We start from the raw sequence: 19674 nt of genomic DNA, 5'->3' as shown, positions 1-19674 counted from the left end.
ACTCGCCCTGTTTTGTATTCTGTGGTTTTTGATTTTCTTTATTCCATCTCCTTTGTATTTGTAGTTTAATATGCAGGGTCGTGATATATCTAGGCAGCCCTGTCCTGATAGGATTGTTGAGGACATGGGTGGAGCCTTCGGTATGGGTTCCGTCGGCGGATTCCTTTGGCATTTTATCGCTGGTGCTAAAAATTCACCCAAGGGTTTAATTTTAAAGAACGCCTTGTACACTGCGAGCATGAAATCTCCTGTTCTTGGCGGGAATTTTGCCGTTTGGGGTGGCACCTTTTCCACTTTTGACTGTACGTTCCAGGCTCTTCGTAAGAAGGAGGACCACTGGAACGCCATTTTTAGCGGCTTTACTACTGGCGGTGTTCTTGCTTTGAGGGGTGGTTTAAAGCACGCTTCCCGGAACGCCTTTATTGGCGGCCTTCTGCTCAGTATGTCTCCAGTTACCCCTTATTGTAACCTTCTTTGTGTCACTTTAATACATTTTTTTAGGTATTATAGAGACTGTTTCAATTGTTGTAAATAAGAGGATTGCCGTGACTCCCAGGCAACATTTTCAGCGTCAAATGGACTATGAACGCCAGCTAAAGTGAGTACTGCTGACCACACACATGCCTATGTACTTTTATTTACTCGTGTGTAATACATTAATTTTTACAGGAATCGGGACGTGAATTTTACTCCCAATCCCAGTCCCACGTAGTCACTTTTACCAACATGGTCTGTTGCTAATGATGGCGATCTCATTGACCTATTTTAATATTTTTATAATGTACTCATACATTTAGCATACAAGTGTTCATTAGTAACGTGGGTACTTATCTAGTGGTTAAGCTATTTATAAAAATGTGTGTGACGATCACGTTTCTAGTGGTAACAATATGTGTAAAGGTGTGTGATATGTCTATGAATATGGTAGTAACACTGTGCATATGGATGCTTCTGATATTTGTATCTGGCTTCAAGTAGTTGCTCCTACCAGGTACGGATACTCCAGTGTGTCGAGAGGGTTGGGATGCTTTGATATTGCTATTGAGTACACCACTTCTCTAATATCGTCGATTCTACCTAAACGCAGTCATATATTTACAGTCAATAATGACATCGTACCTGCACACACTTTGCCCTTACTGTTCCTCAGGCAGTTGATCTGCTGAGTTGTAAAATTAAATATTAGCCATGGTTCCCCTTCCTTCATTTTCATCCCTCCTAATCATTGATAATTAACTAATGTTTAATAATTAATAACTAATAACTACTTCGTGATTTAAGAACATCCTTTCCTAATACATTTAACTACAGTTCGTACCCTTCAACTCCACGTCCTTCAGTATTAAAATTGAAGGATCTAGCTCCAATTTTTGTGATTTGCGTTCTTTGATTGATGTGTTTAGAATGTTAAAGGCGGTCTCTCCACAGTGCTAAAGGGTAATTAGTTGATAATTGGTTAGTCGTCGCCATAGCAATTGGGTAATAATACTTATGTAACTAACTACTAATAATTAACTAATAAATAGTAACTAGTGCTAGTTTGTGTATTTGATGATACTAGTTTGAGAGCATCGTGGTCCCCCTTCAGGTAACACTCTACTACGTGCGGCGCTATTACGTGTTCCACCAGCTCCACCAGGTCCGGCAGGTTGAAGCTCGAATCAATTCTCTTCATTTCTCCCAGCGCTGCTGCTAGGCTAGACTCTCCAAATAGTTTTGAGAAGACTGGATTTTCTAAATCGTTTATTAGTATTGTTGCTTAGTTGGTAAAGTGAAGTATGCAATTAACTACTACGGCTGTTAAGATCACCAACATTCTTCTATTTACTCTGTTGGCTTACCGAAGAATTGTGACAGAAAGGGCATGTCTCTTATTCTACTTCCAAATCGTTCCCATACTGACTCCTTTGCCAGCACTAGTGCGTTTTCGATGTTTTCCTCAGGCTCCTCCGTGTTAGCCGCGCCTTCAATTGCAGTGTGTTCTGTTGCCGGCTTAGATGGTCTAAACAATCACTTGTTATCGCCATGTTAACAATCATACATATTGTTTGTGTGCATCTATACTTAATCCTACCTCGCTGCTTTTGCTTTACTTTTCAGGTTCATCTTACTCTTTATTCTCTTTGCGTGCCCCTTTTCGTCGTACAGGTAGTTTGATATCTTATCGAATCCAATTGCTATGTTTTTGGCTAAATATTCGTTATGCAATATACCAACTACCTGAGTCTATGCACTTTTTTATCACCGCGGAGTTTTCTTTCGTCTCCGATATCTTCGTCATACAGTTTCTGCTGAAGTCCTTCGTCTTATCGATGTAGCTTGACAGCTTCGATATTTTTTCCGAGAGGTTCGATTCGCTTTCTAACTTTTCCATTGCCTCCTGCAGACTCTTATCCTTCTCCAAATCCTTTTTCACCTGGTTTATTACTGTTTGCATAAACGATTCCGATGTAAAGTGCCTTGTGACTCCATTGTCAAAATGGCTGTTTTGGTAAGTGTTGCGATATATCGGATTAAATCCTCGTGTTAATCTACTATTGTTTATGAATTTTCTTAGCATTTTGATGTTTTTAAATTGCGAAAAGAGTCTATATTTAACAAAACACAATGATTCTTGTTATGAATCCACTAAACTACATTAAGCAGACCTAATTATAATTTACATAATATTATTAAATCTAATAATTTATTTTCTACAATAATTTACTATTTACATAAATTACATAAATATATTTATTGTAAATTACTCAATGTTTCTCCCAACAACTTATCAACATATACTTCTATTTTATGTTCACATCTATCAATAAACAACAAACTCAGATTGATCATAACAGTTAGTCAATGAATTTAATTACATAAACACTTTCTACATACGTTTATAGGTAATATATGTTCTATTCTATTATATTAGATAACATTCATCGTATTTTAATCTTCCATTCATTTACGGCATCATCGTGGCAATTGTTTGCCAGTTCACCTTCTTTGACCTCCGAATCTGCCCCTTCCTCTTGGAGGTCCTCCTCGTCCTCTCCCTCGGCCACGCGTTGATGTAAACTTAGTTTTACTTGGCTTTTGAACCGGTGTATCGTCTATTAATAGTGTATCTAGTGGGATGCTGTCGGAAAGTATGAAATATCTTATATTGTTTCCCCTCACCGTTAGGTGATCGAGTAAAACTACATTTGGTCCATCTTTACCATCTGAATTTTTATTTACAACTTTGACATTTTTCAAATGGGTGTTCATTGAAATATCAATACCGATTACTGTGCCCGTTAGTACAGTTCCGTTCTTCAGTTCTACGGTAACTGACTCGTTAGCTAGCTTCATAAGGAAACGAACTAACTTCATCTTTAAATTTTTTATGAAAACGAAATAAATATAGAAACTCTGGTTATTATTTGGTGGATTAAATATAATTTATACAAATGATTAAAACAAATGATGTTGAATAAATACAAATTGTATGATTGTGTCAACAATTTGGGGATAAGCCCATATTTGTTATAATTTGCAACATTAAATAATGTCTGTATGGTTATGAGTCGTATTGTTGACGTAATAAATAAATAATAAAACACTTATGGTTTGATTCCTATCGACCGCCACCCCATGAGATTCCACAGCGTTGTTTGTAAGTGTTTACATATTATACACATCGATTTGTTATTTTCGCGATCGCTTGCTTCTTTGATTTTGTGCTATGATGTTTTTTTATTCCATTTAGATGTGCCTCCATTTTATATGTTTAACTATATATGAAATATTTCATATTTCTATCATTTATTTCAAATGCTCTGAATATTAATGGATTCCTGATGAATTCTTACACTCCTTTGAGGGTAAATTCGATGCTCAATATGAGCTGGGCCTATCCCCTTTTCGATGATTCTCCTAGTAAACCTATAAGAAGAAAGATTAATCAGGCTTTTGAGCGCGGTCCCATCAGGACCAATGCTTCTTTAACTTATGAATACGCCAATAGACTTGCTCAAAACATGTTAGACATGTCATAGATTAATAAATTCATCTAGATTATATACACATTCTTTCTACACATTTGTGTTATTTACACACTGAATTAAAATCATAACGACTTACAAATTTTGATTCAGGTTCCATGTTCCTGGAGTAGGTGAGCTGCCGTACAACACTGAGGAGGGTTTGGGCCATTCTGAGGACATTCACACGAGTCCTGAAACTGCCTGCGGTGGAGTGGACATTGACGAAAAGGAGTTTAACAAGATTCGCAGCGTTTACAAGGTTTTCAACGACAACAACTGTGGTGTGGTTAAGATCATTGGTGCGAAAATGCGCCATTTTTCCTTTTTATACCTGGGTCCTATGGAAAAAAAGTACGGCATCAAGTGCTACTTGCGCTACTTGATCAACAGGGTGTACCCTGGTTCCAAGGTTACTGTATTAACTCCCGAGTCTCACGACCCATCTCCCATAAGAAAGGGCGTTTACCACGGTCTTTTCAGCAAGCAGAAGCGCTTCATGATCTCTGGTAGGGACTTTTGGGAATCCTACGAGGACGGTCTTCCCACTGAGGGCTCATTGCCACAGAAACTTGACATGCTAATATGATTTTAAGCTTAGTCGTCCACTCTTTTCTGATACTATATGCCATATGTTTGTTATATATGTGTGGATATAGGTTAATCTACTATCCCGCACGTATATACTTTATAACAAATTAGAGTTGCTGTTTTGCCTGATTATAGCCTTTTGGACACTCCTACCTTAGCCGGCCTCAGGATCCTGCCGCTTATCTTGTATCCGTTTTTAACCACCTGGATCACCTTGTTGTGGCTGTTCTTGTCTCCCACTTCGAACATTGCCTCGTGGACCTGCGGGTTGAACTCCTCGTTGAGGCTTTCGTATCTTTCAATTCCGAACCTTTCAAACGTCTGCTGGAGCAGGCTTTCCGTCATTTTAATGCCGTCCACGAAGTCGTCCGAGCCTTCGGACTCTGAGTTTTTCAGGTGCTGGAACGCCAGCTCGAACGTGTCCGCCACTTCCAGGAGCGCCTTCGCGAAGTCCGTCACTGCGTACACCTTCGCGTTATCCAGCTCCTTCTTATGTATTTTACACATGTTGTCGCAGTTGCTCAGGCTCAGCTTATACTTCAACTCAAGCTCCTTCAGCTTATTCTCCAGTGTTGACAGTTTCTATAGTTTAGTTAGTTTTACTTTCCCTTATTTTATAACACTTAATTACTATTTTATATCTATACACATATATTAGTGTGTTAGTATTTGTATACCTGTTTCATCGACTTGTTTTCTTGTCTAAGTGCGTCCTCTGGAGTTAGGTCCTGTTCATCTGTTTCATTCATTGTCTCATTTTCGGTTTTCTCTTCGGAATCTTTGTCTAACTTTCCCCTCGATTCCTTAGAGGTATCTACACCTGAAAAGAATCTCCTGTTTATATATGCTGAGGTGCTCGGTCTATAGAATGTTTCCACATTTGTTCTTATGATGTTCTTAACACCAACTCCATTCTTTTTTAACAACGAATATCCGATATTTTTTAGTAAATTGTTACAAACTGGGCTGTATATGTTTACTTTCATATTATTCTACTATTTTACTAACTACAAGATGTAAATTATAACAATATATAACAATGAACTCTTTTTAAAAATTTATCATTACTCAATCGAACTAATCATTTATGTTTATCTTCTTGTTACTTCACTCATAGTTGGGTACCAAGGGTATATGTGAAGTGTATAAAGTCAATGTTTATCATTTACTAATCTAGTCACATATGTACATTTTCACAAATTTAGTTTCTTAATGCTTGACAGGTACGCATCTTTCTCCGATGATAGCGATTGTGAAACTGGTTTCCTTTTTATTTGCAACTTAGTCTTCCCCTTCAGCTTCCCCTTCTTTCCGAGTCCCTTCGTCGATTCTCTGACTCTAAATTGCGTTAATTAGTAAATTGAATTAATTTATACTTATGTAATTTGCTTACCTCTGGAGTGTTTTGTGTAATTGTGTTTTGGCTTTATCTCCTGATCCTTGTTCCATTTTATTCCTCAACTGAGCGTTTTTATAATTTAAAGTGCAAAAATTGTATTAAATGTATTTATAATTTTGTTTACCTCTCTCAATTTCTGTTTCGACTTCATTAGCGACCTCTTTGCTGACAATTTGTCAAGCAAGTTATCATCTTGACCTATAATTATAAGATTTATAACCAGTATTGTGGAATTTTTATTTATTTAATACCTTCCTTGACTTCAACGATTGGAGGTTTGTTTAATTTATTTTTCTTTATCGACTTGTATCCCCAACGGGGAACCCAGTCTCCAACGGTCGGATCGTAAACCTTCCTGGATCTCTTGCGTTTCTTTATTCCCTTTAACTCTAAAAATATTGTTAAAACACTCGCTCTAACCTGCAAACATCTCCCATCGTGTCTTTTCTCGAGGTTTAGGAAGGGGGAAAACCCGAGGCATAACGATAGCTTCATCAGATGGAAGATCGGCAAACACACCATCAGAAGTAGATGTCCTGCTCAATGAAAAGAGCTTGTTTACCAATAACTGTGTGTTATCTCTGCTATGTTTGAGAAGGCTATAGAAAAATTAGTGAATATAAATTGTTAATAAATGTAAATCCATATATAATTGGTTAAATAGGTAGAAAGTACAATAATTTCTAACTTCTCATTGTTTAATAAATCATGTGTAGTCGGAGTTCCGTCAATTGCGATGAGATTTTTTAGACAATATTCTAAATTGTCAACCTTCTGAATTTTAGAAGGCTCCCTATAATATTTAATAATAAACCCATGTATTATGTGTAAAATTTACATTTAATAATCGATGGAAGGATGTACTAAACGATTGATCAATTATATAATGTGATCTACTAACAACGTTAGTTAACAAAATATTCAAATCTATAAGTCTATAAATGATAAAGACTGTATATATCTAGATCCTCCGATTCTTCTCATAGATGTGATTAATTTGACCTCCTTTTTTTGAATGCCCGATAAACAATACAACGCCCCCCATCCCCAATACACATAACTCTTATAAATCCATATGTATCAGGGTTTTTGTTCATAGTAAGTTTAAAAAAAAATAAAAAAAAGTGAAAAAAAATTAAATAAAAAGTTTAGGTGTGTATCAACTCTTATTTGTTTAATATCGATTTACGCAAATTATTGATTCATTATTTTGGCGAATTGATGTTGAATATTTTGTAAAATCATTTTTGGATCATATCAAATATTGAATTCTGATTCGTTTCGTTCAGTGTTGTGACTATAATAGTATAATTTTAATATAAGGAATATTTTTTGATCTGGTGATACGTTATCATTGGACCAATAAGATCTGTCAGTAAAATTTAATTGTTCCGATAAAATACATAGCTCAATAAGTTCTATCGTCAGTAGAATTGTTATTCAGCTATACCACAATAGTTCAAATTTATGTTACTAATTTGACATACTCCGTTATATATCTATATTAAAATGGCTTCTACAATTAAGACAGTTCCCAACGACAACGGTATCATGATGCCCATGAGAGAAGGACAAGTGTTCTCATCAGCAAGTCTGTATGTAGGAGATCTACAGCCAGACGTGACTGAAGCAGTGTTGTACGAAGTGTTCAACACAATAGGACCAGTGGCATCGATCAGAGTTTGCAGAGACTCAGTAACAAGAAAATCGCTGGGATACGCATACGTTAACTACTACAGTACACAGGACGCAGAAGCAGCCCTGGAAAACCTCAACTACATAGAAATCAAAGGACACCCAACCAGGATCATGTGGAGTAACAGAGACCCGTCACTCAGAAAGTCCGGAGCAGGAAACATATTCGTTAAAAACCTGGACAAAAGCATAGACACGAAGAGCCTGTACGATACATTCGCACATTTTGGAACAATACTGAGCTGTAAAGTGGCAGTAGACTCAACAGGAGCTTCGAGGCGCTACGGATTCGTGCACTACGAAAGCGAAGAAAGCGCAAGAGAAGCAATAGAAAAGGTTAACGGAATGCTTATAGGAGGAAAGAAGGTCGAGGTAGCGCCGTTCCTGCGTAAGCAGGACAGGGAGACGGAAGAAGTGTACACGAACCTGTACGTGCGCAACTTCCCCGCAGACTGGGACGAAGAGGCCCTGAGACAGTTTTTGGAAAAGTACGGAGAGATCACAAGCATGATGCTGAAGGAGGACTCGAAGGGAAGAAGATTCGCATTCGTGAACTACAAGGAGGCCTCGGTGGCGAAGGAAGTGGTAACAACACTTAACGACCTGAAGCTGGAGGAGGCCTCAGACCCGCTGCTGGTGTGCCCACACCAGGACAAGGTGAAGAGACAAAACATGCTTAAAGCACAGTTCAGCACAGTGAGTCCGGGCCAGGACGACAAGAGGCTGACGAGTAACCTCTACATCAAGAACCTGGACGACACGTTCGACGATGCGTCGCTGGGAGAGCTGTTTAAGCAGTTTGGAACGATTACGAGCAGCAAGGTGATGTTGGACGCAAACAATAACTCGAGAGGATTCGGGTTCGTCTGCTTCAGTAATCCGCAGGAGGCGACGAAGGCAATAGCAGCAATGCACCTGAAGCTGGTGAAGGGAAAGCCGCTGTACGTTGGTCTGGCGGAAAAGAGAGACCAGAGACTGATGAGGATGCAGCAGAGAAGAGGATTCGAGCCGCACGCAAGAGACCTGATGTTCAGCGACCCGCAGTCTATGTACTACCAGAGGCAGTTCCCAGGAGTGGTAGTGCCGAACAACGTGCCGCCCTCAAAGAAGTTCCCGCCCAACTTCACGACGACGAACCCGCAGCTCAACAATTACCCACCGAACTATAACGCGAACTTCCCACCAGTCAACTCGTACAATAACTACCCGGTGAGAAACGTGGGCGCAAACGCAGCAGCAGCGAACGTGAGGAACATGTCGCCAATGAACAACACGGCGGTAGGAAGCAACATCCCACACTACCCAGGAGTAGTGCCGCCAAACATGGCGCACGTGGTGCCTGGGGCAATGGGAGTGCCCGCAAACATGGCGCACCACGTAGTACCGCCGAACATGGCACACGTGGTACCAGGAACGATGGGAGTGCCGCCGACCATGGTGCCAGGAGCAGTGGGCATGAGAAGGAACAACAATAACGCAAAGTCACAAATGCCACCAGTTAGCGCATTCAAGTTCACGCCGCAGGCACGCAACAGAGACATGCCAGTGCACCCGCAGTACGTCGTTAACGGAAACGTACAGGTAGACGACGTGGCGTTACAGAAGCAGATGATAGGAGAGAGGCTGTTCCCAATAATTGCAAGAGACAACCCAGATCTCGCAGGCAAAATAACAGGAATGATGCTAGAAATTGATAACCAGGAGCTGTTGCAGCTGCTGGACGACAATGATCAATTGAAAGCCAAAATCGATGAAGCTATTAGAGTACTTAAACAAGCGAGTTAATATTGGAGGGGTTTGAGTGAGGAGATCACAGAGTCCCGCCCTAGCCAGGGAGTCCACAGACACGTCGATAGCTGCAGGTAGCCTCAGGGGCAATCCGATATTAACTAGAGTTAAAGCTTATAATAGTGAACGTAATTAAATGTAAGAGTTGGACTTCACGGGTTAAACGAGTATACTACCTATCTTTTAGTCCTCAGACGTGTTTAATTTTTTTCACATAAAATACGTGCTAAGTAGATATGTAGGAGTGAATACAGCGATACTGGACGTTGCATACTGAATATATAGGTAAGATTAGGGTTGAATGGGAGTTAAGAAAAAGTGATAGGCGTAATTAAGAGTGTGCGAGTGTAAGATGAAATGTAAAAGGTGAAGAATATAAAGGTAAAAGTTAACATAAAGGGGAAAGAGGACTAAATTGATAAAGAGGATGAAATAAGATATAATTTTGTGGAAAGGAAGGAGAAGAAGTGTAGGTAGGTGTGGAGAAGGCAGGGTGTGTAATGGGATTAGGGGAATTGGATTGAGGCAAATTGGACCAGAAAGTCGAGCATGTGTGACGAGCCGTGGAAATATGAGGAAGGCGGGGAGCTTTGTGGCAAAAATTGCGATAAACAGACAAATGTTGACCATTTGCACCCGCGAGAAGACATCAGCGGTGGTGGGCGTCGATCCAGGACGAATCTGGAGATAATACAATGTACTGGCACGTAGAGCAGTTAGTTGCATACATTTTGCGTTTTTGTAGCTGTTCGTGGCTGATGTGTATAAATACCGGCGTAAACTGCTTTTAAAACCGGCTGGTCGCTTACATGCTCAACCTTGGATTTGTTGATCACACATTCAGTTCATACCATCTCAAATTCTGATTTAACGTTTACTGTTTTTATTAATTTTCCGTTTTTAGGAATACCGCGAATTTATCTCTTTCCTGTTAAAGACTTTTCCTTCCACTCTAGGAGTTGTGCATTCACCCAAGTCATCTCACACATTTAACTAATTTCGCTTCCAATCGTCAAAAAAGCTGTAATATAAACATGAGGTCCTGTACTTGCATGAGAGTCCCTCTTAAATACGTCACTGAGCCCAAAAAGGGCTCGGGTCACCACTCTGACTTATCGAGCCCCTCCAAGGAGGCGCAGTCCATCGTGACGGACTCTGAGCTCTTCGACCACGACGCTCTCCTGAAGCAGGAGGGGTCTACGGACTACGAGGATGAAAGCTCCCCTACTGTCGGACCACACGGAGGCTCTTCCACGAGCACTGAAAGCGTCGAAGAGGAGGCTGCTTCAGGCCGATCTGCGAACACACGCGAATCCACTCAAAACGAGGCTGCGGACGTCGCGAGTGACAATGTGTTCTCCTCGCCTCTGTTGAACAACGAAAACCTGAGGACCACCGTGGAGAAGTGGAACTCCTTGCTGCACAAGTACGACGAGGAGCCTGACCTTGCTGAGCTTCAGGACATGCTGACCATGGTCACCAAGCTCTCTGAGGCTCAGAACGACGAGGCTAAGAAGCAGGTCGCTGAAACCATCAAACGACTCACTGACTCTCTCGCTGAGGTCGGCTCGATGTCAATTCCCGAGTCTGCTGACACTGAGGTTGTTTTGCAGGAGTACCTTGCCGACGACGAGGAGACCCGCTTCAGATGCTTCGTGCGCAAACTCAGGGAGCACGCTGGACAACAGGGTTTGGTCTACTTAGTTTTATTAATTTTAAATTACTTGATTTTGATAAATAACAATAGTTGAGCTGGAGGTAAACGAGGTCGTGCGCGAGAACATCCGCGTTTTGTTCAACAGTCTTGGACTTATGAGGCGTAGCAGGAGTGCGGAGAGCAACACCGTGTTGACTCGGATGTCATCTAACATCAAGGGCTCAAAGGTCTTCAAGAATCTCCATCCTTCTGATGCAGCTAAAGCGCCGATGGATCTTACCACTTATCTTCGTCAGCTCAGTGAGAAGGTTGACAGGGGCGATTTGGCTTCCATTTCCACTCTTTCTGAGCTCGATATTGGCCATCAAGAGCGGCCCTTTTCCAATTGCTTGATAAACACGTCTCAGTACTGCGATGAGTCGGTTTGTCGTCTAATTCGCAAACAAAACTCTAAGATTGCCTCCTTCTGGGTAGAGCAAATGAGAAAGCAATCGATGCTTCGAAATAAATATGAAGATTTATCTGATCAGCCCCTTTTTATAATTTAGTTTCCCACATACAATCACATGGCTACACACTTATATTTAGTTTTTAGCTTCATAAATAAGTTGATTAAAATCAATATAAATATGTATATTTTTGAGGTGTGTATATAATAAATTGGATTTGACCATTAGGTTGTGCCAAGAGTTCAGAGCGACCTATGCTCGATACGTTTTTGTTTACTCATGATTCACACAAGCTGAAATTTTTGATTTTATATGATTTCGTTTACAATTATTTAAGATTTATATTTTTTAGTTTTTAGTTTAATTTAGATATTACACAGGTACCATCAATTAGCTTGATGGTTGTCATCTTTCGCTTTATATTGGTCTAGTTAAATAGATCTCGTTGTTTATATCGTCTTATTGAAATATTGAATACTGGGTTTGATTGGTGGTCAAACTTTGTTTAGTGTGTGTTCTGCTCCGTTTTGTGTTTTAAAATTTAGTTTATTGCACATAATTTACAATACTATCTAAAATGAGTGATAGTTCAAACTTGGTATGATATGTTTGCTTATTATTATACTCCTAATTAGACTCTATATTCATTTCTGTGTTGATTTACTGATCATTATCTCCAGAATCTGGATGAGTATGAGATCGTTACCAATTTCAAGTTGGTCAAAATTCTTTCCAAAGGGCCTCTTGGAAATACCGCATTATTGTGTGACAATAAAGGAACATGGTAGGTTTTCTCTCTAGCGCTTATTTTAACAATCGATACTAATAAATGCCTTTAGTGTTGTCAGGAAAAGATTTAATATTAGTCTAATAACAAACACTGAAACCAAATTGTGTTTGAATGAAATAGATGTTAGTTTACACCTTGTCTTTTAAATGAGTAATTTGTTAGATTATTTCAAAAATGAGCCATCCTTTCATTGTAAAGTATATTTGCAGCTACGTTGAGGGCAAATATTTGTCCATTATAACTGATTATTGCAGAGGTCAGTTTTCCCAACTCTCAACTTTTACTTAGGCGGAGACCTCCATAAGTACATTTTAAACAGAAATAGCAAGAATAAACCCATTGAGGAGGAAAGGATCCTCATTTGGCTAACACAGATATTATCGGCCTTAAAGTTTCTTCACAAAAATCACATACTTCACAGAGGTATTTTGTTAATCTTAATGGTGTAATACCTGGTTTCCATCAATTATAATTTATCATACTTTATTGTTGTTATATTGAATTAATAAGCCAATATAACACACTAATTTTAATGTTTAGACTTAAAGACTCTGAACATTCTAATCGATTCTAATAAGGATTTAAAGATTTGCGATTTTGGTGTTAGCAAAGCACTCAACAGGACTTCGGACAATACTGGTACCCTTATTGGTACCCCTTATTACTTCAGTCCAGAACTTGTAAATGTCAGTCTACCTCGAACTTATTCAAGTTTAGGGTTATAAATATGGGTTTCCTTCCGATATTTGGGCTGTTGGCTGCATTTTATATGAGCTTTGCACCTTCAGAACCCCTTTTCATGGTGCCAAGGGGATTGTCGAGTTAACTAGACTGATAAACGAAAATGAAGTATCATTTTAAATATTCAGTTCAAAAATTGCAAAAAGCACTTTTTTCAATGACACAAATGTCCTAAATACTAATCCATATAAACACTGATTATCTATTTTTCAGGTTCCTAATTTGCCTCTCTCATATTCGCCAGAACTTAACAGTCTGTACAAATCAATGATGATAAAGGACCATAGGTATAGGCTCACTGCCACAGAGTTGTTATCGACTGAGATATTACAGGTATTTAAATAATAGTATAATGTCTTTTAGAATGTGTTGAAGAGGATGATAAAGGAGGCTCAATGAATATCAGAGGCAACATTCTATAGTTTTTAGTAAATATAGTACTATTTTGTAGCGAGAATGAAGTATATGAATCGATTCAAATGCGATGAATCTGTATTTAAACAAATTTTAAGTTTAAATGAATGTTCAATTTCAAGAAATAAATGAAGTTAAGATTTGAAAGTGAAAAGGAATTTTAAACAAGAATGAGTACTTTAAAATAAAATTTTATGTGTAAATGAAAATGATAATTTATTAGTAAAAATGTGTACTTAATCAACATACTGTAGCTGTATCAGATACTTGGGAATTGGGAGTGTAAGTCGACGAAAAGTGTGAGAAAATCAAAAAGGACCTTATATGTAATAAAAATAAAGTAAATTGCGGGTGTGACATTAATAAGAATATAATTTTCATGTGTGGATTTCAATCTTATGTGGCAATTTTGTACTCTGCAGCTGACATTTCGACATATAGAATGCCGTAGCTTTTTTATCTTTGTCACTCACACGATTGTAAAATATTATATGTTAATATCAGTCATAATATTTCATTCTTATTTACATCAAGTCAATGTATTTTAGATACGGAGCTATAGAATCTTACCACGCAAACAATAAAATTGTTGTACCAGACATATAAACACAGGATTTTACAATGTCCATTCCTTGCGCGGAATTGTCGGATTCTGACGGTGAAACCGTCAGTGTTACACATGACAAGTGCATCGAATACTGCGTCAAGCTGGTCCCCAAACATCTGGGACTCGCTTCCGAGCAATACAAAAGCACAGATTCCAAAGCCCCTGATTCGGACCGAAATGCCCTGAAGGTAGATCAGGTATTTGGAGGAATCACAAATTCGTTGTACAAAGTTACCAACACCAGCAATGGTAAATCGGTTCTTGTCAGAATTTTCGGTAAGCTTAGCTAGTAACGTGTACATGGATTAAGAAGGACATTTTCGTGTAATTTAATCTGTATTCACTCCGTTTCTAGGTTCCCACACGTCGAGGATCATCGATCGAACCAGGGAGCGCTACATATGCGAATTGTTGTCGAAATTTCAAATTTCTAAATCTGTTTATTGTTATTTCAAGGTTCGTCGGGAGTTTTAACGCGGATTTTAGGAAGGTCAAATTGAGGAATGGATCGAAGGTCGAAACCTTACTCACAACGACCTCGTCAACTCAACCTATTTGGTGAAAATTGCCCAAAACCTCAAAAAACTTCACTCAATTTCTATCGACGGTGATATGAGCAGACTAATAAACGGGGTTGGTTGAAAGTAGTTTTAGATGGTTATTTACGCGCTTACGGCCCTCCGCCGTTTCTTCAACTTAAACGCACTTAGGGGTCGGACGTGCCCAGGTCCTGTTTGTGGTCCACCTTGTGGAATTATTACAAATTGTGCCAGAGATATGTCGGAAAGACTCGTTTAAAGGATTCCGAGATCGACTTTGAAGAGCTTGAAAAGGTACTGTTTGCTTAGGATAACCTTTGTGACTGGACTTCGCTAACTTCATTTTAGAAAATTACTGCCCTTGAAAAGGTATGCAATGCTGTTAAGTCGCCCCTGGTTTTGTGTCACTGTGACTTGTTGTCCGGAAATATCATTTTGTTGCCGGACGGTACGTTTTACTCCTATTATTTGAACTTGCTACCATGCCCCTGCCGCTGTCGTCTAATTCCACCTTTAGGTAATGTCAGATTTATTGATTTTGAGTACTCGTGTTGTATGGAGCGTGCTTACGACATAGCCAACCACTTTAACGAATATATGGGTGAGTGCGCGAGCGTATAATTTGCTTTAGGTTTCACCGGCGATTTCGCCCTGATTCCCGACTTGGACACTCAGAAACGGTTCATCCGGGAGTACCTCAAGTTCGACGTAACTGAGTTGCGTCCCGGCCTCGAAGGCTTCTGCGGCTTCAATCAAGTTTCACATTCTGAGGACGCCGTTGACGATTTGCTTCGGGAAATACAGCCGTTCTTCATGGCCTCGCACATTGTCTGGGGTATTCACTAGTTAACAGACTCTGTAGATACCTGTTGTAGCTATCTACTCATATACTTACTGTTTACACTTACTGCTTAACTGGATATTATACATTCTTTAGCACCCCAATAACTTTACTAATTAACCAGTTTCCATACCATTGCTATATACACTTATTAGCCTACTCTATGCCACCAGTCTTACTGTTATGTAGTCAGTTTAGTGTTAATGTATAGTAATTCTTACAGTATCGTATTATAATACCAATTGCCCTGTTTTTATTAAGTGCTTTGGCTTGTTGATACACTGTTAACTGATAAACATTTTAGGCATCTGGTCTCTTTTACAGAGCAGTTTCTCTAACGTCGAGTTCGACTTTCTAAGATACGCCAAAAAGAGAATTGGATACTTCATGAACAGCAGTTTCTGGGAGCAATTATAATGTAGTATATTTCCACACTTTTCTTAAGTTTCGTTTCTACACAAATATATATACAAATATATGTGCATCCATACATACATATAAATATGTGCATCCATACATACATATAAATATGTGCATCCATATATACATATAAATACAGGTATATACATATATACATATAAATACAGGTATATACATGTACAATGTACCATTGTCTTATAAACACTGTGTATAAAGGTATGTGTATAGACGTATATGTAAACACACATATAAGAACGTGTTTACACATATACTGTGAAGTGTGTATGATATTATTAAACATCGAAAATATAAATTTTAAAAATTCAGACCACAATCTCTGACGACACTTGTGGCGGCTGTGGAGTCGTTTCCTTAGACTCAGCTGGCGTCAAACTCCTCTTTTCCTTAACCCACTTGATCATGCCCCTGTATGAGATTCAGCATTGATATGTAGACTGCATTAGTATAGTTCCTAACTAATTTACTATAGACGATTTTTGTGAACGATATGTGTATATGCATATGTGCGTGCAAAGGTGGTGGCCTACCTGTATATCTTCGGGTCCGTGTTCTGATCGTCAAGCTCTATTTCGCCGTTTCCAACGATTTTCCACACAGCGGCGTGCTCAAATACGGTAAACAGCTACAAATTGCATCAGTGTAGGCGTTAGTATTGTGAAACTACTGGTTGCCACTGGCCGTGGCTGTTACACTCTAGCACCACCTGTGCTCAGGCATACTTCTAACTATCCTCTTTCGTTTTTACTGTCTAATTCGTACCTCCATTTGAAAATCCTGCTGCAGCAGCATTGCGTTTTCGTAGAACTCCATCCTCTCCTCGTCCGTTATGCTTTGCACTTCTACGCAGGCGTTAATACTCAACTTGGGTGTCCACGTTTATCTGGATCTGCGTGCGCCACTTACCTGGCAGTGATATCGTCGGCGAGTACTCGTTCACGTTGTTGATCAGCGACAGCTCGTGCTCGAAGTCCTCCATCGACGTCCTCGGCCTCTTGGGCTCTCTGTGCGCAGGCAGATCTCCCGTCGTCTGCGGCGGCGGCGCTTCTGGCTTTGGCGTCTCCTGGAAGTTGTGCAGTTTTTCCGCGTCGCTCAGCCTCTTCTCCGACCGCAGCTCCTCGAGTTTATTCGACACGTCCTGTGCGCACATCCACTCTCTGCTGCCTGGAATCGCCACTTTAAACTGTTGCACCAGAAATGTGTATAACAGGCTGAACACGTACGACGCGTTTTCAAACTTGTTTTCCAGCAAGTTTTCCAATATGTACTCGAATCCCCTCGCTCCCGCCGCCTTCGTAGTCTCAGCTCCCTCCAACTTACTCTCTGTTGCTTCTTCTTTCCCATCCTCCGCTTTTTCACCTTGTTGGACTCCCTGCTCATCTGACTTAACTTGTGTCTCTGATTCATTAGTTTTCTCTCCGTCAACTCCATCACTTTCCAGCCCCTTTTGTATTGGCTCTTCTCCTGATTTAACTTCATCTTCTCCCTTTTTTCCATTATCTTCACTTGATACCTTTGTATCATCTGCTACATTTACATCTTCGTTTTCACTCTGCCCCCTTGGTGTGTGGGCTTCGTTTATACCATCGTTGCTGTGAGTGTTGTTGGTATCATTCCTGATCTCCGTTCTATAGTTACTATCACTTTCTTTGTTGGAAGCCGTGCCATTCATGGTTTTGTTTATTTGATCTGTGTTTTGATCATTTACTTCTGGATCACTTGTTGTGATGGTTGAAGTCAACCCGGTTACTCCGTTTAATGGATCAACTTCCTCAACTGAGCTGTGTCCATCTACATTCTGTTCCGATTTAATATTGGTTTCCTTTTTATTTTCTCCCTCCTCTGTTCCCCCTTTCCTGTTAAGTGGATCCATGTCATCTATATCCATTAGGATGTCGTTTAATTCATCACTAAGTACGTCGAACCCAAAATCATCCGTCTTATCCGTCTTACCATTCCTTTTTTCAGGTTCATCTCTATTTTCACTTGTCTCATCGGCCTCTTTTTTTGGATTAAAATAACTTAGAAACGGCTTAACTTCTGGCATATAACACAGTTCTACTATTATTTTGTGTATAGCTTGTGTCCATTCTTGAAGTGGACTCAACTTTTCCATTGGTGGGTGTAACAGTTTATAAAAATCACTTTCCGGGTCATATTCTACTTTTTCTTCTACCTTCTTCACCGGCTTAGGCTCCGGCTTTACTTCAACTGGAGGCGGTGAGGGTGGTAACGGAGACCTTACTGGCGACGCATCTAATTTGTAACTCGACCTAAGCGTTTATTAATGTGTATGCATTTTTTCCACATATACTGCTATTTGACTCTAATTTACTAACTATTAACCAATATAATCCTACCTTCTGTTTAGTGGCTGATTTATTATCGTCTGTGGATCAACCTAAACACAATTTTACTCTACAATTTAACCTACTGTTGCATCCAGTTCACGTAAGGCTGTTGCTAGGGAGAGCGACGATGGAGTATGGGTCCTTATGGACTGATCTATGGCGCAAACTCTCCATGGAACGTGGCCTATATCAAATCCGTACAATTCCAAGCAGGCCTTCTCGAGATTCTACATATAAATTATTAACAAATATGTTTACGAAGCCTATCTATCCTATTTATCCCAATTTGTACTACCTTGTTAAACTCTAACGCTTCCTCTAGTGTCAGAAGAAGCTCTCCTCGAAACGCCAGTGACGCCATTTAATTTAAACTATTCTTATTTTATACAATTAAATTATGGTACATTTAGGGGTAAATTAAGCAAATATTATGTGTTACTATGTATATGTTAATCATTATTTTTTACCTTGTGCACAACATTTATACTCAATTATTAGGTTTTTTTTCAATGGTGTATTTCTAGAGGCAAACAAACAGATCTCATCGAATATAAATTTGTTTACGTCGTTTAAAACAATTATCTATCTCACTGCTAATACCATTTGTATTTACTTGTTACTTTATTCATGTATTTAAAAAAAGAAAAAAAATTAGTTTACACTTCCTCCGGATGCTCCACACGTAACCGTTTATCATTCGTTCGCGATTATGTCTTCTATGGACAACTTTGTGACTCCCTTTGCCTTGTTTTCCTCCTTCTCTAACATCAGCGCGTCTTCGATTGGCAAATAGTTTAGGTACAGGTCAAATTTGTTTACAGTTGCCTTTACTCTCCTTATATTTGCAATTTTATACAGTCTGCTGACCCAGCCGGTGTCTACAAAGGAGTCGTAGTTGAACAAGTTTAGATATGCTATAGCATCGATCGAACAGAAATAAGATATGCTTTCTCCGCGTATTACGGTGTAGCCTACGTCATTGTTTATCACATATTGTTTGTGTGTCGTAAGTATCAATTTAACATGTGTATATAACTATTTATTGTATACGCCAAACATAAGTAATGATTCTAACCACAATATATATCTGAGAATGATCTCTTACTACTGATGACAATTTTTTTTACTGCATCAGTTATGACAATGTTTCCGAATTGATCAAAGCTTTTAAATAAACCCACATAGAACGTATCGTCTCTGAGTGTGACCCAGATAAGTGATCCCAATTCGTCTTCGAGGGAGCATATCCAGTGAGGAAGTGGGTCTACATCAGATCCTGATACCATAATTAAATCATATCATAAAGTAATAAGATATTAAGTAATACTTGGAATTAAAACTCGTATGCTAGCTCCCCATAGCATACA

At 39.3% G+C, this 19674-nt stretch overlaps 12 protein-coding genes across 12 annotated transcripts; 6 read left to right on the top strand and 6 right to left on the bottom strand.

The window, feature by feature from the left end:
* Positions 1 to 70: 70 nt before the first annotated feature.
* Positions 71 to 712, top strand: TOT_010000900 (mitochondrial import inner membrane translocase Tim17 subunit; the record flags this gene model as incomplete). Its single annotated transcript, XM_009691450.1, has 3 exons — positions 71 to 440; positions 502 to 598; positions 670 to 712. 3 exons carry the CDS (start codon positions 71 to 73, stop codon positions 710 to 712), a joined length of 510 nt encoding a protein of 169 aa, XP_009689745.1.
* Positions 713 to 970: 258 nt separating this feature from the next.
* TOT_010001322 (mitochondrial inner membrane subunit) lies at positions 971 to 2560 on the bottom strand (the record flags this gene model as incomplete). The annotated part of the gene is made up of 7 exons (XM_009691449.1): positions 971 to 1077; positions 1120 to 1218; positions 1319 to 1430; positions 1559 to 1734; positions 1842 to 2002; positions 2075 to 2189; positions 2221 to 2560. 7 exons carry the CDS (start codon positions 2558 to 2560, stop codon positions 971 to 973), a joined length of 1110 nt encoding a protein of 369 aa, XP_009689744.1.
* Positions 2561 to 2979: 419 nt separating this feature from the next.
* TOT_010000898 (small ribonucleoprotein D1) lies at positions 2980 to 3357 on the bottom strand (the record flags this gene model as incomplete). The annotated part of the gene is made up of 1 exon (XM_009691448.1): positions 2980 to 3357. One exon carries the CDS (start codon positions 3355 to 3357, stop codon positions 2980 to 2982), a length of 378 nt encoding a protein of 125 aa, XP_009689743.1.
* Positions 3358 to 3764: 407 nt separating this feature from the next.
* On the top strand, positions 3765 to 4596 carry TOT_010000897 (conserved hypothetical protein; the record flags this gene model as incomplete). Its single annotated transcript, XM_009691447.1, has 2 exons — positions 3765 to 4006; positions 4122 to 4596. 2 exons carry the CDS (start codon positions 3765 to 3767, stop codon positions 4594 to 4596), a joined length of 717 nt encoding a protein of 238 aa, XP_009689742.1.
* Positions 4597 to 4727: 131 nt separating this feature from the next.
* TOT_010000896 (co-chaperone protein) lies at positions 4728 to 5584 on the bottom strand (the record flags this gene model as incomplete). Its single annotated transcript, XM_009691446.1, has 2 exons — positions 4728 to 5180; positions 5276 to 5584. 2 exons carry the CDS (start codon positions 5582 to 5584, stop codon positions 4728 to 4730), a joined length of 762 nt encoding a protein of 253 aa, XP_009689741.1.
* Positions 5585 to 5791: 207 nt separating this feature from the next.
* TOT_010000895 (ribosome biogenesis regulatory protein) lies at positions 5792 to 6981 on the bottom strand (the record flags this gene model as incomplete). The annotated part of the gene is given in 8 exon segments (XM_009691445.1): positions 5792 to 5936; positions 5992 to 6059; positions 6122 to 6195; positions 6249 to 6386; positions 6418 to 6596; positions 6686 to 6786; positions 6836 to 6932; positions 6950 to 6981. The coding sequence occupies 8 exon segments, from the start codon at positions 6979 to 6981 to the stop codon at positions 5792 to 5794; spliced, it is 834 nt and encodes a 277-aa protein (XP_009689740.1).
* A 525-nt stretch (positions 6982 to 7506) lies between these two features.
* Positions 7507 to 9477, top strand: TOT_010000894 (polyadenylate-binding protein; the record flags this gene model as incomplete). The annotated part of the gene is made up of 1 exon (XM_009691444.1): positions 7507 to 9477. One exon carries the CDS (start codon positions 7507 to 7509, stop codon positions 9475 to 9477), a length of 1971 nt encoding a protein of 656 aa, XP_009689739.1.
* Positions 9478 to 10439: 962 nt separating this feature from the next.
* TOT_010001321 (conserved hypothetical protein) lies at positions 10440 to 11685 on the top strand (the record flags this gene model as incomplete). The annotated part of the gene is made up of 2 exons (XM_009691443.1): positions 10440 to 11169; positions 11228 to 11685. 2 exons carry the CDS (start codon positions 10440 to 10442, stop codon positions 11683 to 11685), a joined length of 1188 nt encoding a protein of 395 aa, XP_009689738.1.
* Positions 11686 to 12163: 478 nt separating this feature from the next.
* On the top strand, positions 12164 to 13875 carry TOT_010000892 (protein kinase; the record flags this gene model as incomplete). The annotated part of the gene is made up of 9 exons (XM_009691442.1): positions 12164 to 12184; positions 12267 to 12370; positions 12426 to 12498; positions 12539 to 12632; positions 12665 to 12799; positions 12917 to 13062; positions 13094 to 13225; positions 13331 to 13450; positions 13786 to 13875. 9 exons carry the CDS (start codon positions 12164 to 12166, stop codon positions 13873 to 13875), a joined length of 915 nt encoding a protein of 304 aa, XP_009689737.1.
* Positions 13876 to 14152: 277 nt separating this feature from the next.
* Positions 14153 to 15935, top strand: TOT_010001320 (choline/ethanolamine kinase; the record flags this gene model as incomplete). The annotated part of the gene is made up of 8 exons (XM_009691441.1): positions 14153 to 14414; positions 14494 to 14594; positions 14625 to 14771; positions 14849 to 14971; positions 15026 to 15125; positions 15195 to 15278; positions 15309 to 15512; positions 15823 to 15935. The coding sequence occupies 8 exons, from the start codon at positions 14153 to 14155 to the stop codon at positions 15933 to 15935; spliced, it is 1134 nt and encodes a 377-aa protein (XP_009689736.1).
* Positions 15936 to 16261: 326 nt separating this feature from the next.
* Positions 16262 to 18668, bottom strand: TOT_010000890 (conserved hypothetical protein; the record flags this gene model as incomplete). The annotated part of the gene is made up of 7 exons (XM_009691440.1): positions 16262 to 16364; positions 16487 to 16581; positions 16719 to 16798; positions 16863 to 18229; positions 18317 to 18357; positions 18391 to 18534; positions 18603 to 18668. The coding sequence occupies 7 exons, from the start codon at positions 18666 to 18668 to the stop codon at positions 16262 to 16264; spliced, it is 1896 nt and encodes a 631-aa protein (XP_009689735.1).
* Positions 18669 to 19000: 332 nt separating this feature from the next.
* TOT_010000889 (uncharacterized protein) lies at positions 19001 to 19593 on the bottom strand (the record flags this gene model as incomplete). The annotated part of the gene is made up of 2 exons (XM_009691439.1): positions 19001 to 19278; positions 19383 to 19593. 2 exons carry the CDS (start codon positions 19591 to 19593, stop codon positions 19001 to 19003), a joined length of 489 nt encoding a protein of 162 aa, XP_009689734.1.
* Between the last annotated feature and the right edge of the window lie 81 nt (positions 19594 to 19674).

Source organism: Theileria orientalis, chromosome 1 (assembly GCF_000740895.1).
Source record: "Theileria orientalis strain Shintoku DNA, chromosome 1, complete genome".
Taxonomy (NCBI): Eukaryota; Apicomplexa; class Aconoidasida; order Piroplasmida; family Theileriidae; genus Theileria; species Theileria orientalis.
Note: the sequence above shows the minus strand (reverse complement) of the source record. Positions and strands in the feature narration are given on the sequence as shown.